The 17,184-nt window shown below is 30.5% G+C and overlaps 2 protein-coding genes across 7 annotated transcripts in view; one reads left to right on the top strand and one right to left on the bottom strand.

The window, feature by feature from the left end:
- LOC127698858 (coiled-coil domain-containing protein 175-like) overlaps positions 1-1,430 on the top strand; it is a 31,760-nt gene extending 30,330 nt beyond the window's left edge. For all 4 annotated transcript variants that reach the window (XM_052202557.1, XM_052202556.1, XM_052202555.1 and 1 more), the window contains one exon: positions 1,104-1,430. In XM_052202557.1, the coding sequence (XP_052058517.1) occupies positions 1,104-1,369 (266 nt within the window). In that variant the 3' untranslated portion in view covers positions 1,370-1,430. The remainder of the gene's footprint in view (positions 1-1,103) is intronic.
- Positions 1,431-4,115: 2,685 nt separating this feature from the next.
- On the bottom strand, positions 4,116-17,184 carry LOC127698888 (sorting nexin-6-like). 3 transcript variants are annotated; one of them, XM_052202609.1, is made up of 15 exons: positions 17,162-17,184; positions 17,017-17,067; positions 15,620-15,721; positions 14,600-14,710; positions 14,009-14,130; positions 13,294-13,417; positions 10,985-11,080; positions 10,247-10,264; positions 8,567-8,672; positions 7,888-7,963; positions 7,458-7,497; positions 6,687-6,869; positions 5,869-5,932; positions 4,853-4,938; positions 4,116-4,492 (listed from the first exon to the last, which is right to left on the bottom strand). In XM_052202609.1, exons 1-15 carry the CDS (start codon positions 17,165-17,167, stop codon positions 4,439-4,441), a joined length of 1,239 nt encoding a protein of 412 aa, XP_052058569.1. In that variant the 5' UTR covers positions 17,168-17,184; the 3' UTR covers positions 4,116-4,438. The 3 variants fall into 3 exon arrangements, with proteins under 3 accessions (XP_052058569.1, XP_052058570.1, XP_052058572.1); XM_052202610.1 differs by lacking the exon at positions 10,247-10,264; XM_052202612.1 differs by lacking the exons at positions 4,116-4,492; positions 4,853-4,938 and adding an exon at positions 4,965-5,026.

Genomic DNA, 17,184 nt, shown 5'->3' with positions numbered 1-17,184 from the left:
TAAAATTGTTGCATTTGTCTTTTTTGGTTGCAATCTAATTGGCATATACTTAATCTCTAATCATTACTATATAAGAAGATATGTACGTTGATGCTATCCTAAATGTTGTTAAACCATACTTAAGTATTGTACTTAATGTTGTAATATAAAAAGCCCTCTTCCCAAAAGGTCTTGGTTGTGCATAATTATTGTGTAGTCTATAAAATGAAAGTACTTAGGAAAAAATATTTCAGCTTACCTGGACTAAAGATCTTAGTATTTTTCACCTCCAGGTCACCTGGACTGAAGATCATAGTAATTATCACCTGAAGTAATTGCCAGATTTATTGACATTTATAACAGATTAATTTTTTTCCTAAATATATTTATTTCCTAGAGTAAGGAGGCCTTAAAAAATATTTGTGTTGAAATTAATTGACATTTATTGCTAGAAAGTTTGTTTTTTTAAGTTTTTTCCATTTTTTACATACATATAATTTCATGTTTGAAGTAGCCAGATGTTTATTTTTTTGAAGCTGAATAACATACCCTCATGGTAATAAGAGGAAATTGAATAAAGTAAATGTATGATATATGCTGACATTATTTTTTTAGCAACTTTTAAATACATGAGGTGTCTGACATCGGCATGGTGGACATATTTTTGTACTTTTAAACTTATTTCTTGGTCATTTTATTGATAGAATATTCTGTAATGGTACTGATGCCTTGATCAGTTGATTTCTGGGAAAAGTTTTTTCTCATATAGAAAATTTAGTCAAAATATATTGACCTAATTATGTATTAATCTTTTATTTGTAAATGTAAGCATAAAAGAAATAGACTTACTATTAACATTAGATTATTAAATTAGCCAGTATTTTGACAAATGGACACCGTTATTATTGTATTTTAGTTATAGTAAAGTATGTGAACACTTTAAATGTAACTTGAAAGTTTATATGAAAAATATATTTCAGTAGAACTGTGCAGGTGAAATTTGAAATTTCAGCAATGATCGTGTTCAGTTTTATCTTTCAGGATTCGAAGTGAAATTTGATTGAAAAATTTTAGGAGTGAAACTGCATCAATAAAATTCACAAATTATTCTTTAACTTTTTCAGATACTCCTGTAGGAAGCAGACATCCGCATAACACAGGGTCAAGGTCAGTTAGCAGAACAAGCCGTCGTGACCCACTAGATCATATGAGTAAGCGACCAGAAACAAGCGATGGAAGATTCAGTGCATTAGAAGCTCGTGCAAATCAAGAGGAACGTGATTTAATGGTTACACCTAGTATTCAGGACAAATATTCGAGGCCACCTACTGTGGCATCAGGGAAAGTTGTGACAATATCAGATGTAAAAGATAATGAAGCAACAAAGTGATATGTTTTTATTTATTTTGTTTGTTATTTATATGAAATAAATTTTGTCGATATTTTTACAATTGATCTTAGTTTATTTTATAACCTTTTTATTACCTTTCCAGTATGAATTTCATATAAGGTTGTATGATTTATGAGAAGTATTCAAAAACTTTTAGATGCTGTATTGCTTTTATTTAGGTTGTACTTGCAACCATTTTAGCATTTTTGCTAAGGAGACAGATTATTTGATGGTTCATTCTGTAGTTTTTACAAAGTGTCCAAAAGTCTATCTATTAAGGTGCATTTGACTCCAATCTTAATTGACTAGGATTGTCAGTTTTCCTGCTGAAGGTCAGTGCTTCTCATAGGGCACTCCGGCTTCCTCCAATAATAAAAACAGACTACCATGATAAAGCCAATAGTGCTGAAAGTTGCTTTAAACACCAACAATCAATCAATCATCTTTAAACATATTTATTTCAAAAGCTACTTAATGAATTAGAACAATTCTGTCTTGAATGTCACAGCAATGAACTTTTTTCCTCGTTGTTGATTTGACATCATATATGCCTATCTATATATCTGAGTTTTGTGGTAATAAGCATTGTGTATAAGTTTCATAACATTTGGTTGAGGCAAACTTAAGTTAGAGAAAGGAAACAAAAAATTCAGCAATTTTTCTGTTTGTAAAGAAACATCTAGACAGGTAAAAGTGACGCCACCCAAATCCAAACTTGATCTGTGTTTTGTGGTAATAAGCATTGTGTATAAGTTTCAAAATATTTGGTTGAGGCAAACTAAAGTTAGAAAATGGAAACCAATTTTGGGACGCATGCACGCACATACAGACGGACAAGTGTTAAACTTAATACCCCTTCCCTACAGCAGGGGCATAAAAATGAGTACTAGCCATTAAGGAAATTACTGAAATTTACTCAGTTCCATCATCTCAAAATTCTGCTATTATTCTCTTAAAGAATACAAAAATAGAACTCATCTTCACTGTAACCAAATAAAAACCTTCTATGATGTCTGAATGCTCTAGGTTGAAATCTGTGGGAGGAGATGATTACAGAAAATAGGAACACTCTTTTCCCTGTCAGCTGACATTCACAATACTGTAAGACCAATTTGAACTTCATGCAACTAGGTCAAATATAAGTTTTTATGCAATTTTTTAGGTATTTATAGATCTGATTGGATAATGGCAAGTGTAACATTCTCAATCTTATGTCTGTAACTAAGGGAAGCAGCCATTTTGAATTCTAGAACTTTATTGATATGTGATTTCTTCCGTAATAAACAAAATAGTCACAGTTCTCATTTGAAAATCTTTATATTGTCATAATTTCATTCAATTCAAAAATGTCTAGTGTTTATGTTTAGTGTCAGAAGCGTACCTTCAACGTCAGTCGGTTAAGAGTTTGGTTTCACATTTTGGCCCCACTGAATTTTTCAAATATGAAGTTATTGTGCAATAAAATTGATTTGTAGATATCTGAAGAATAATATAGCCTTCAAAATGGGTTTATATGAACATCAAGATTGTTTTTTGTAGGCCATTTTCTGTTTTACAGTCCATATTTTCATATCCATACCGTCTATTGGTTCAGAAATTATTGTAGTGTTTTCCAACAAATATTTTATGTTCAAACTTTTCAATTAAGTTTTATGAAAAAATGAGGTGAAATGCATATGATTTTTATTTGACATCTTGATTGATAAATGTCAATGGTTTCAGAAAGGGTAGCACTCAAATGGATTGAAATTCCACTTTGGACCAAATTTTGGGGACTTATATGACATTTCACCCCCTCTTTAAACTATTTTGTTTCAAATAAATGCAGATTGTTGCCATGGTTACACCATACAGAGATTATATTTCACCATTTTATCTATTGAAAATCATATCTATGAAAGGTGATGTTTTCATATATATGCACATGTATGACACAAACAGTAAGCCTTATTTGTTAGAAAGCAAGAAAAAGAGGGTGGTTAAAAATTATGAGTGTCAAATTTAAGTTTTTTGGGTAAAGATTGCATAAAATGCAATCAAAACCCTATGGTACTGACTAGATATCTAAATCTTCCAAGGTTTATCACTACCTTTTAGATACACAAAATATAGTGCATTAATCATAACATTCTATACATCCTATCCATGAACTTTTCCAGAAATTTATCAATGAAAAATAAGCTCATATATTCAAGTCACAAAATGATGTTATACTTGTAAAGAAAATTACATAACTTTTGAAAGGTGCAGGAATCAATATCTGTTCTAAAAATATCAATGATGTCATAGTTAGTCATCTTTAAAAATTGGAGTTATCTTCCTTTGTCCAGAATTGTAGTTGAATCAACTATAACCAATGCTTTTTACAATGCAATATTTAATTTTACTTCCCACTGATAAATTAAAGCAATCTTTACCCTTCAGTTTTACAAGTGTAAGCACTTTGATTCTTAACTGTGTATTGCTACTTTAGGGTCCAAAGACATGAATGACATATCACAAAATTTTGGAGATATGAGATTTTCACTCCAAAATAATGACTGAAGTCCAATTATTTGTTTATTTTACATTATAATGGAGATAACCTTTTGTATTTTAAGCTTTGCCAACATAAATCTCTGGTTTCACTGCACAATTATTTGTTTACCTAGCTCCTCTGCTGTGCTTCATTTTGTAGGCCACGCTTACAATACATTACAGTTACCTCCTAAATACAGATAAGAGTTATGTAACTTCAACACAGGAGAAGATTTTGATGAATTTAATCATAAGGGATCTGATATCATAATGTATTCACACAGTTAAAAGACTCGCTTTTTATACAGTTATAGGAAATAAATAATAAAATTACAATAAACCACATGAGGCAGTTGTGTAATTTGATTGGTGCAGAATATCCTGGGGATTTAACATGCGACTGATGAGTTGTGTAATAATTTTAATAAATTATTATTGTTTATGATCCAATCATCTACTGTCTGTACAATTGTCAAATATAGAATTATATGGTTGATAATGTCTCTCATTCACAGCCCAACATTCATACACGATAAAAAAAGACAAGCACTTCTACACTTCCTCACGTAAAGCGTTTATGCAGTTCCGTAACAACTGAACCTGTGCCTGAAAACAGAAAAGAAGATTTCTGTACAAATCATTAAATAAATGTAGCATTACATTTTTGCAAAACAATACATGTAGTGTTAACCCACAGATGTGATTTAAAAGACGTCTCTTCAAAATGAACTTACAATTTTATAGATCTTATGAGGACCCTGCGCTTAAGATTTAAAGACAGATACAAGAAATAAAAAAAGAATTCAACTTTCTTGTATGAAATAGGATAGACCTTTTCACAATAACACAGATATATAATATAACCCCTAATTTGTATGTCAAACAAGTTAAGATTTAAAATAACAAAAAATTTGATTGACTATTTTTTACAAAGTCAACTTTAAAAGCATCAACTACATATATTACCTTGGAATGTTTAAGTTCTAATTCAGCCAGGTCAACTAAATGTTTCTTGAAATAAGATATTCTTCGACTCTTAAATTCTGTCAATTCTGAAAACAAAAAATTATTCTTTGACTCTTAAATTCTGTCAATTTCGAAAAAAATAAGATATTCTTCGACTCTTAAATTCTGTCAATTCTGAAAAAAATATGTTAAACCTCAAACTAATAATCATCACTTTCATTGTTTTATAGCATAGAGTATGAAGTGATTACCAATTTTATTGTAAGTGGTCATCTCTGTTTGTATTTTATCAAAACATATCCATATTAAATTCAGATGTTGAAGCTTCAAATAGATAAAGTAAAACAAAATCATGAACCCAGTTTACAGTAAAATTTTACTTGATTAGCTTTACAAAATTACATACAAATGCATACAATAGTGGATGACTGAGAGAATGAGTGTTTACAAGATGTCTTGTGTAGAGATTCTAAAAGCTGTCGCTACAAATCGGTTAACCAACATCTTGCAAATGGTCAAATTCTATTCCAATTGTTACACAATCTTTAAAAAATTGTTAGATGTTGAAATCAATATTGCTTCAATTCAATGGCTTGGTTCCAATGACATTTTATCTTAAGTTTACCTATCAGAGTTCCCCCTGCACAACTTAACTTTCATTTACACTTTGTTCAATAAATCTTGGAACAATTTAAATGAAATTTTCTGTATGCGATATCTTTTAAGTATACCTTCTCTTATCAATTACTGATCACATATTCCCTGCTCAGGGGGTATAATAAAAATTCAAAATATCATCAAATTAGAAGCGACTGCAAGGCAGATCTGAAAATTGAGTGAACAAATATCATAAGTTTTCAGACTGAATGTCAAATTACTCTTTCATACAGAAGAAACAAAGTTACAGACAGACAGACAAGGGGGTTGCAGTATACCATTCATTCTGTGAATGGATGTAAAACAAAATAATGAATGGCATCTACCAAAGGTCAAACGGTACTTGTTTTAGTGCTTACCTTTTTTAGCAACTTCTGATATTTTTTCATATTTCTCACAACAGGTTTGTTGATTCTTTTCAGCCTGAAAATATCAGAGAGTTTAGAAAATGCACTTATTTTAATAAAATAATTTTGTCATCGGTTTAATCATCCCATTAGTAAGTGCCTAAGCAGGGGCCAAAATTTATCACATACATTGTGATAAACTCTAAAACTGATAACTATTGTATTTTTATAAATTTTCAGTTCCAACACTGTTGATCAATATTGATCTCTTGCTGCAGTTTTTGACCCTTTTTTATATGCCGGATCGCATTCTACTTAAGCTTTGCAACTTTTGGATCTGAAGTTAGATGATCAAGATCAATATATGAAAGTGCTTACAGTGCAGTAAATTCAAAATGCTTTACTTCAAATGTTTCACCAATCTTAGAATGTATTTTTTTTGTCGCTGGATCAGAGAATAACAAATATGATAAATATCCTTTTAATCAAGTTTTCTTGGGTGGAGCATAAATCTTTTTTTTTTATAATTTAATAGAAAAATAACATTTGTTTTCTCTTGGATGGAATGGAGCATATCTCTTTCTTTTGTTAATTAAGAAAAAAAATCAATATAAGTTCTTTCCAAATTTTTGTTTTTTTGTAGGGATTTTTATTTTTTTTTTTTTTTAATATAAACTCACAACATTTTCATATTTTCCTATGTAAATAGAAAACAAACTCATAAATCTTGCAAAAATCCTAACTGCCAGTGCCTTCATTAACTTATATTATAATCCCATAATCTCTATCATTGCTAGATTAAAACAAATTAATGTACAATAATAACCTACCTGTGCAACCTCTTTATTTTTGGTTCGAGCTTTTTCTAAGGCTTTATTGGCATTTTCATAATCGACCAATGATCTAGTACGTCTGTATAATAAATCCTTTCCAGCTGATGAATCTCTCATGTAATATCTCAGAGTGTCACTTAATTTTAAATCTTCATCTGATGCTACTCTACCTTCTAATTTCTACAGAGGAAAAATTATGTAAATATTAATTGCATTTTTCTAAGAAATATGGCAAGATTATATCTATAAATAAGAGAACAAGGGAAACAAAGATCTAATGAATGTAAAATTTAAAATCATTCAAATCTTGTCTGGATTTTTTTCAGAGCTTTTAGTTGATTTATAAATAAGTAAAATATATTTCATCTACATATCTAAATTTAAAAAGTTCTGGTTTAATTCATCTATTTCTCTCTTCAAATAAAGTATAATAAGGTTTTATGTATTGATACATGAGCAACACAACTGGTGTCACATGAGAAGCAGAATCTGCTAACCCTTATGGAGCAGCTGAGATTACCCCACATTTTTGTTGGGGTTTGTTTTGCTCAGTCTTTACTATTTTTCTATGTCATGTTTTGTGAACTGGTGTTTGTATTTTATTTGGTTTTTGTTACCATGGTTTTGTTGGTTTCTCTTTGACTTATGATTTTTGATTCTCCCTTTGGCATCTTCTGCCTCTTTTTCACAATGGTCTAACCAATGATATTTTAAACTTTAGGCTTTTTTTTTCATCCTGCTATACTGATGTTATTTCTTCCAACTTACTCTGGCTTTTTCTAATGCTTCTGCCAATTTTGTAAACACTCTGAAAAAAATAAAGGCAGAATCAATTAATGTAGGTTCGAAGATATATTTTGCATGCATATTTATGATCAATTGAAGAAAAACAAACAATATTGAGCTTAAGTAAAAATATAATCAAATTCATTTCTCCAAGTTTCAAGAAAATTTTCAAAGACTACTAGGGCAACATTCAGGTTAATTTTTGACATTGACCAAAGTTTTAATTTTGGTATACCAATTTTTGCAAAGTTTACAATTAGCAAAAAAAAATGCTATTTGAGAAAGTTGTCTTTTACTTAACTAATTTAACCAAATCGTACCTGATTTCAATTGATACCTTATTCAGGAATGTTATATTTCAGATAAGCTGATTATTTAGTTTATGGAGTGGAGATTGTTTTACTAAACTTACTTATCTAATTCTGTATTTTCTATTGTTGCAAGTTGCACAAACCCTGTGGATATTTGTATATAACTGTCAGCTACATCTACAATACAAATACAATACAAGTAAAGATAATGGCAGTTGCTTTTTCTTTTCTTTTTTTTTTTCTAATGAAACAGGGCCTTGGTGGCCAAGTGGTCTAAGTAGTCGTACTACTGTATCACTAGCCTGTCACACTGAGGTTGTAAGTTCGAATTCCGTAAGTGGCAGGTGCGCTTGACTCCAATCCTAATGGACTAGGATTGTCAGTTTTCCTACCAAAGGTCAATGGTTCTCTACAGGAGCTCCGGCTTCCTCCACCAATAAAAAATGATCGCCACGAAATAGCACAATAGTGTTGAAAGTGGTGTTAAACACCAATCAATCAATCTTCTAATGAAATAATTGTTTTTTGCTAGTCTTTCCATTATTTTTTCTTTTTGCCATGGTATTGTTGGTTTGTCTTCCACTTATCATTTTTTATTGCCCTTAGGTATTTTCTGTCTTTTAGTAATTGGTGACCTTGCCTAAGAATTCCTTAATACCATTTTTGGTTTCGACACCTGGGATTTTTTTAAAACATCTATCAATAAAATTTGACTGCAAGAAAGAAAAATGACTAACACCTTTACAATTTCAGTTGTAAATGGGTATAAAATTATCTTACTTTTATGGCATCTTGTCATTTTATCTGATTTGCCAGTTCCATCCTTTATTTTTGTGTGGTATTCTATTAAAAAGACTTTTTGTTGTTCGAAAAACTCATCGACATCCTACAATAAAAGAGTCTTGGTTAAAAAAATTACATATCAAGAATAATATTGATTTTACAGCAAATTTTTTTTATTAGGAATAAAAAATGGATTGCTGTAATATTGACTAAATGATTCGGATAAACTTTAAAGAAGGAAGAAGAAATTATAAATACAGTGAATTTTTTTTAATGGAGACAATAACAGTTTATAAAACTTGAGAAACCTATTTGCTGCAATCTAAATATTGAATTTATAAATGTCTATTGATTGGTGACATTATATGTTAAAGTAACATTTAACATTTGGAAGCACAATTTTCAGAAAAAAAATTTCTTCCATTTTTGAGAATGTTCAAGCTATGTAACATAATACATGTATACATAAACATATGTTGCAAATTGGTTTTCTCAATTGTTAAATCTGTTAAATCATTGCTTCAAAGTGAGTTCAAAACCTTAAATGTGAATTTGACTCAATAATGAAATCCTATCAATAAAAACATTTCATCCAACCTTGAAACAAATAGCAAAGTTTTAAGATAGCACTTTCAAAAATATTTTTTTTCTAACCCAGTTTCACATTGCCACTACAATAATTGAACAGCAAATCCTCAATTGATAACAGAAAACCTTTACAAACAATATTATAATCATTCAATGTCAGAAAAAGGGTATAATATTATTAATATAAATATACAAAAAAAAACAATGTACAGTACACACAAGGTGAGTACATTTAAAAATAAATCTTGGTTTGAAAAAAATCAAATAGAAAAAATAGAAATAAGGTAACTGCTGATGATAGATGAGGATGTTGGATTGGTGTTTAACAGCCAGTGGCAAATATCACATGCATATAAGCAATAGAACATTTAAATGAGATATGAATATAAACCCTACATTGCACTACACCAACAAAATAAGCCAGATTTTTAAAGTGCTAGTTCACAAAGTAGGTCAGAAGAAGGACATAATCTACTTGGACATGATAATCTGTCAATCACGCTACCTCCAGACCACCCAGGCTGTGACTGAAGGACATAAGATGATTATATATTTCAGAGAGAATCACCCACAATCACTATAAAAATCAGATGTGGTATGATTGCTAATGAGACAATTCTCCACCAGAGACAAAATGACATAAACTTTAGCAACTGTAGGTCACTGTACGGTCTTCAACAATGAGCAAAACCCTTACAGCATAACAAGCTGTAAAAAGGCTCAGAAACGACAAATGTAAATTAATTCAAATGAGAAAAAGTTACAGCCTGATTTATTTAAAAAAACAATTAACGAGAAACCAATATGATATTCAACAACAAACAACAACCACTGACTTACAGGCTCCTGACCTGGGACAGGCACATACATGTATGGAATATGGCAGGGTTAGACATGTTAACAGGAGCCAAACCTTTTTATGTAATTTATTCGGAAAAACAGAACAAAAAGAGGTAAATATGTCCATAATCACACAATATTAAAGATGACAAATATTTTTGAAATAAACAAGCATAAATACATTTCTATATTGGTATAGAAAAAATATATATTGAAGTAGAGAAAATACTTTATATGCAGTAAACTTACAATTTCACTCTGTATATTCTGTGTAAACAATAACTAAAAATGTTTCCCTCTTTAATAACATACATAATTCCCAGCCATTCCCAAATTGTGCTAATAGAATCAAAGAAAACTCTCTAGACATGCAAGAGGGATACCGTAATTCTTATCTTCAAAAATAAAAAAATTTGAAAAAACATCACTTAAGGTACCGGTAGACGTACTTTTAATGAAGGAAGGGGATTATAAAAGAGTACTCATTATACACTTTGGAAAATTATTGAGAATTGTGGATGATAATTTATTTTTTTAAGATATGGGCCTTACAACAACATGAATATATTAGAAGGCAGTTTTTTATTACAATATCTTGAAATTATAATTAAAAATTACTATTTTCTAAGATAGAACTTAAATAACTACCTTGACGTTTTTTTTAGACAACCTTTAAGATAATTTTTGCCATACAAATAAAAATATTCAAATTATGTATTATTGAATTCTGGCCAAACAAATTTATAAATTTGTAAATTCCAGATTTTTGCAGATTTTACTAATCGAAAATTAGGAAAGAATAAAAATCACATTAAATAGAACTCACATTTCTGATTCTGAGATCATAATCTTTATGCAACATTTACTTAAATTGAATCAATAAATCCTGCATTCTTTGTTCATGGACAAACTATTGCATAAACAAATTCTCACAATAAATTTCTAAATATACAATATCCCAAAAAAAAACTTTATATCTATTTTTACCTTTTGGCCAGAGAGGAGTACTTCATCTGCTGTTTTCGTCAGAATTTTGAAAAATCCACCTAATTTTTCTTTTTTGTTCTTTCCTCTGACACTCAACTGAAAGAACAATAAAACATCTTAAACAGAATCTTCAAATTATATTGCATTGTATTGACTAATCCTCAATAAAATATTCAATAAAACATAAAGTTTTATAACTCTCGCAGGCTACGTTGAACTTGAAATTTGACCACACTGGCTTTTCTTTTTCTTTTGATATTTAGTTTTATATCTTTCCAAACATTTTAAAGATAATGTAAATAGTATACATATATTTTTATAATCATAGTCCAAATATATGAACAATAAATTGCTTCGCCTAGTGCAGCTGGATACGACCGCAGAGGTCCAACCCTGAACACTTGGGGCAAAAATGGACGCAATATTCGCGCTTGATACAAGTCTGAATTTGGATTGTAATTAAATATTTGACACATAAAAGGTTTCTGCTTTTGTGCAATACACTTTGCTGTTGCGAATTGACCCCCCCTCCCCCCACAAAAAAAAAATAAAAAATTTACCCCCCCTTTTTTTTTGCTTTTGTGCAATACACTATGCTGTTGCGTATTAACCCCACCCCACACTTTTTTTTGCCAAAAAAATAATATTTGAAGAATTTTTCTTTTTAATTTCTGAAATCTGAATTGAGAAAAAATTGACCCTCCACAATTTCTTTCCCCCCCAAAAAAATTCTTTCCCTCAAGATATGGTCATAATCTCAATTCAAATTTCCAATGGAGTTTGCAACCATAATTACCCATTTAAATTTACCATAGTGCTAACTTAATCTATTTTATAATAGAATTTAAAATATGGTCTCAAATCTTTCATATGTATTTTTTTGTAAAAAAAAAAAAGATGCAACATTTGCAGATATTTTTACTGGTCTTCCTTTATAAATATGCATGTCCTCAAACATAATTTAAAAGCAGTGTAAGGGAGGTAATCAAAACGTTGTATTTGGATTACCTCCCTCATACTGCTTTTAAATTGTCTTAATTGTTCATTAACCATTACTTTATACATAATTTAAAAGCAGTGTAAGGGAGGTAATTCAAATGATGTATTTGAATTAGCTCTCTTACACTGCTTTAAATTATGTTTTGTACTAAAGTATTTGTCCATTAACCAGGACACCCTTGTTTTTCCCCCTTTTTTGCCCTTAATTCCTTAATGGTTTGAGCCATAACCCCCCAAAGCAAATCCTAACCATCCCTTTGTGGTATGGAAACTTGTGGTATAATTTCAGAGAGATCCATACACCGTTCCACAAGTTATTGTCTGGAAACTAGAAAAATGCTTATTTTTGGCCCCTTTTTGGCCCCCAATTCCTTAACTGTTGGTACCATAACCCCCAAAATCAATCCCAACCTTCCTTTTGAGGTATTGAACCTTATGGTAAAATTTCATAGAGATCCATTCACTTAAACTAAAGTTATTGTGCGAAAACCAATGTGTTTTCGGACGACAACGACGACACCAACGTCATACCAATATACGACCTCAACTTTTTTTTGCGGTCGTATAAAAAGCTGTATGGGTTCTCATGATATGCACCTTCTCTCATAAGTTAGTATGAAATATTTGATTTGATTTTTTTTTATTTTTGGTGTTTTAATGCCACTTTTAAGCACCGCTTTTGGGCTATTTCGTGGCGGCCAGTTTTTATTGGTGGAGGAAGCCGGAGTGCCCGGAGAAAACCACGGACCTTCGATAGGAAAACTGACAATCCTAGTCAATTAAGATTGGAGTCGAGTGCACCTGCACGAGCGGGGTTCGAACTCACAACCTCAGTGTTGACTGGCTAGTGATTACAGTAGTAACGACTTAGACCACTCGGCCACCGAGGCCCCATGAAATATTTGAGGGTCTTACATTAGCGAATTGACAAAAAAATCTTTACTTATGGTAGATCATGTGAAAGAACCTATTTGTTTTGTAATTAAACATATAATTTCCTTTGAAATTTTCATTTAAAAATGCTAAATAAATTTGTTGTTCTTCCAAATTTTTTTTTGAGAAAAATACAGATCATTGGGAGATATATCTTGATTTTCTAATTTTTTACAAATAATTGTTGTAGAGCATAAAAAATGCTGATTCTGAACTGTGAATTTTTTTTTATTCAATTATGGGAGCAAGTGATTACAATTTGATTTGAAAATTCAAGATTAACATTTAAACAAGAAAACATGATTTAAAAAATGGCTATAAATAGGTTAATATATATAAATGATTTCTGGTGTAAACATATACTTATTATTACTTACATCTTGATCATATTCAAGGAAAACCTCAAAATTAACATCATTTCTCAGTGCAGGATGAGCCGCAATCCGTTGTAAAAACACTTCATGCATAGCTACTGTCTTCTTGAATGTGGCTAAGTATTCTCTGAAATAAGATATATGATACTTTTTATCAACAACATGTTTTTAAATTTCTGCAATATATAAATCAATATTAGTTAATTTCTAACAAATCATTACAAAACTTCTATAAAATCGTCTTCTCTCATAAGTAAGTATGAAATATTGGAGGGTCTTACATTAGCTAGAAGACAAAAAAATTCTTTACTTATGGAAGATCATGTGAAAGAACCTATTTCTTTCGTAATTAAACATATAATTTCCTTTGAACTCTAGCTTATTTATTTATGATCTGACTAAATCTATCAGTCTGTAAACATAAGCTGTTTAAAGTAAATAGAAAATAAAAGCATAAAATCATAACTTTTTTTCATGATAGAAATTATGGTATGTCTTTTAGTGAGATAACTTTCAATTTTTACTATTTAATCAAAACTGTATGCCATAATCTGAGTTTTTTAATCATTTTTAGTAATTGCTAGTGATTGCTTGAGTTTTTAATTCAAACTGCCAATCAAAAAAAAATTGAGAAAGAAGATATAATTTGTTCAAATGTGTTAATTATAAAGACTTCTTTTTCAATTTCATAACATGTATGGAAAGCTGTGCTCCTTACGCTTCAAGCTCTTGCTTCATTTTAGTGAATTCTTCCTTTGTCATTGTGCCTTCACCCTCACCCAATCTTTGTAATTTTTCTCTGGAAGCATCAAAGTCCGGTTTAGGAGGAGCCGGGGGTATCTGTAAATGAATTTTTAAAAGTGACATTTAATCAAGACAACAACTTTGTAAAGCTTATCAAAAGACTATTTCAATAGTACTCATGGAGGAATCTTCATGTGTTGAAATTAATGGCTAATCTAAGACCAAATTTTTGTTGTTTTTCATTGAATTGTAAAGTTTGCAAAGAAAAGAATATGTAAAGTTTTTTCTTTTACTTTTACAAGGAAGTAGGTTTTTTCTTAAGCCTTACAATAAATACCACAAAGACAGAACAAGATTTGTCAGAAGGAAAGTCAAAGTCAAAATTTGCCTATATAACACCTATAAATCAATTTAGAAAAAGATTCTACCACAAAAACTTCCTGCAATATGATATTTCTACACTCTTAAAGTTACAATTCAACAATTAAAGAGGATCTCAAGTGGAGAAATATCTATTTCACTGAATTTTTAACAGAATGTATCAAACACATTTATAAAAACTTACAATAATACCAGCATAATCTTCATTCTCAACATATCTGTCATGTAACCAACAAAACTCTTCATGTTGTCTTACAACTGAGAATTCCCCTTCCTTAAATCTTGACAATGAAGTCTGAAAAAAACAAAATTTAGATACAATCTACAAACAAACAATCCATTCATGAAAAGTCTTAAGCATATTTTTTTTTAAATTCAAACTATTGCTAACTTTTGATATTTCATGTTCCAATTTTTTTTAAATTGACCTGTACAAGGTCAGAGTTCTTGCTTTTAGTTAACCCGAATAATTCAGTCCCTCTAGATCTCCTACTTGTGAGGGCATGAATTCCTAACACGATAAAAACTCTTCACGAATCCTGGATTTTGATTGGTGCCCTGTAGAAGAGGTGACCAATCAACAAGAAGCTCAATTTTATCGAGATAGGTAAATCCCGAGCTTATTCTGAATGATTGATTGAAGATTTTTCATTGTCTATGTATTCAGGAGTTAATGGAGTTATCGTAGATCAGATTTATTATTTTGTTAACTTGTGTTTTGTTGAGTTGCAATCTAACATTTTCCTCATATTTCCTTTCATTTCTCCAGCTTATGAATGCAAAATTGTTTGTCTGACATCAACTCATCGAATTATCAAATCACATATTTCAAATGTCTTTGTATGCTGAAATTTTCTTTGGTTGGTCTGACTAACAAAGAATGTCTGCCAGAATACATTATTAAAAGCTTTTTTGCAGTAATTTACCGTTAACATAATCAAAATTAAGCAAATATTTTAATTAAAAACGATTTAGCTCTATTGCTTCACACAATGATTAGAGAAAAACATTCCTCACCCTAGGCATGAAGACTGTGTCCGATTTGGTGGCACACATTACATATGGAAAAGATTTAAAAGTTCATTAAGTCTTAAAAAAAGATTAAAAAAAAAGAGGATAATGTGAATAACAAAATTTTAAAAACCACATCCAGTTAAGGACAATTTCACAGGTGTTGTGTGAATCATGTTTTTTTCAGCATTACCTTGGTATGAACTGTAAATTTCACTTTATCCCTCTCACTCAATGCATCAGATATGTCAACAAGTAGGGAAGTGTCTGTTAAGTCCACTGTAGATGATCTAGGCTAAATAAAAAATGATAAATGACAAAGTTTTAACATACACAATGTATAATATAATAGTAACATGACAAAATGTGAAACAATTCAAATGAAAAAAAACAAAAAGCCTGATAAAATATATACAGCCCTTATTTTAGATATTTATAACACAACAACAAACTACAAATATGACAGACGGCAAACCAACAACAACCTCTGAATTACAGACTCCTCACTTAGGACAGGCACACATAGAATGTGGCAGGGTTATACATGTTTGTGAGCATTCAAGTTCGCTCAACCCTCCCCTAACCTGGGAAAGTGGTGTCAGAAGTTTGGAACAGTTTTTGGACCTCAGTGGTCTTTTGGTCCAGTAATTGTTCATGCAATACTGGTCCAGTCAGTGTTAAGCAGTCTTTTACATTATACAGATAATTGTAGTCCCTGTGCAATGTTCTAACTGAAAAGTTTTCTGTCATAATGGTAGCATACATGATGTTAACTCTTACAATAATCTCCATAACCCTTAAAAATTCTTAATTTCATACAAATTTTTACTTGTACATTGAAAAGTTTGAGAAAAATTTCTGTTCTTTTCATGAAAATGAGAATCTACTGGACCTTACTTCGTAATTCATCTAAAACTGATGATAATATATGAAATACAATAAAAAATGTCTACATGTACATTTTTTGTAAATCACCACTGGAAACCTGACTGCACTGAATCAGAGTGTAGAATGAATTATCTTTTTTATATATATAAACATGATAAACTAAGACCTGTTTAACCATGCCAACCTATAGAAACTTGTTTTTGACAAATTTGCTTAAACAGATTTCTCAGTACTTTCATATCAAAGCTGATGGTATGTTTCTTTCATACACTACAACAATAAGTGTGTCATTAGCCTGCAGCAGAAGTATGTGAGACATCATGTGTATTGTTTATAAAATAGACATTGCTCAAGAAGGTTTCTTTGATCTTTTTCTACACATTCTTTTTAATTTTCTTTAGATAACAATGCACTTTTAAAAATTCTAAAACAGTTGTGTGGTTAAATGTTTTAAAGAAACCGCCCACTTCACAGCATTTTGACACAATTTTATTTTTAGTAATTACTAACATTAGATTGTTAAATTGACAAGTGAGGAAAATGATTCGACAAAGCTGATAGTATCAGTTTCACAAAGCAAATATATGTGTAAAGCTCTATCATGCTAATGGGTTTTTCCGCAGATAATCTTTTACGGTAAAGAAAGTAAGATCTCTGTCATGCAAGTGTCATGTCTGGAAATAGAAGGGCGACTTTTCATACCTTGTTGTCCTGCTCGCCCGCCAGCAGGTCGGGCCCGTCATCCAGTCCGTCCTGAAATACAAAATAAATGATCAATTTAAATACAGAGCCGCGGTATAATATTAAATAAAAAGCTTTCAAAACCGGAAAAATGTTCGACACCCACCATCATGGCTGCAATTATCACGT

Source organism: Mytilus californianus, unplaced genomic scaffold (genome assembly GCF_021869535.1).
Source record: "Mytilus californianus isolate M0D057914Y unplaced genomic scaffold, xbMytCali1.0.p SCAF_4, whole genome shotgun sequence".
Lineage (NCBI taxonomy): Eukaryota > Metazoa > Mollusca > Bivalvia > Mytilida > Mytilidae > Mytilus > Mytilus californianus.
The sequence above is the reverse complement of the archived record's forward strand: the minus strand, read 5'-3'. Positions and strand labels throughout refer to the sequence as shown.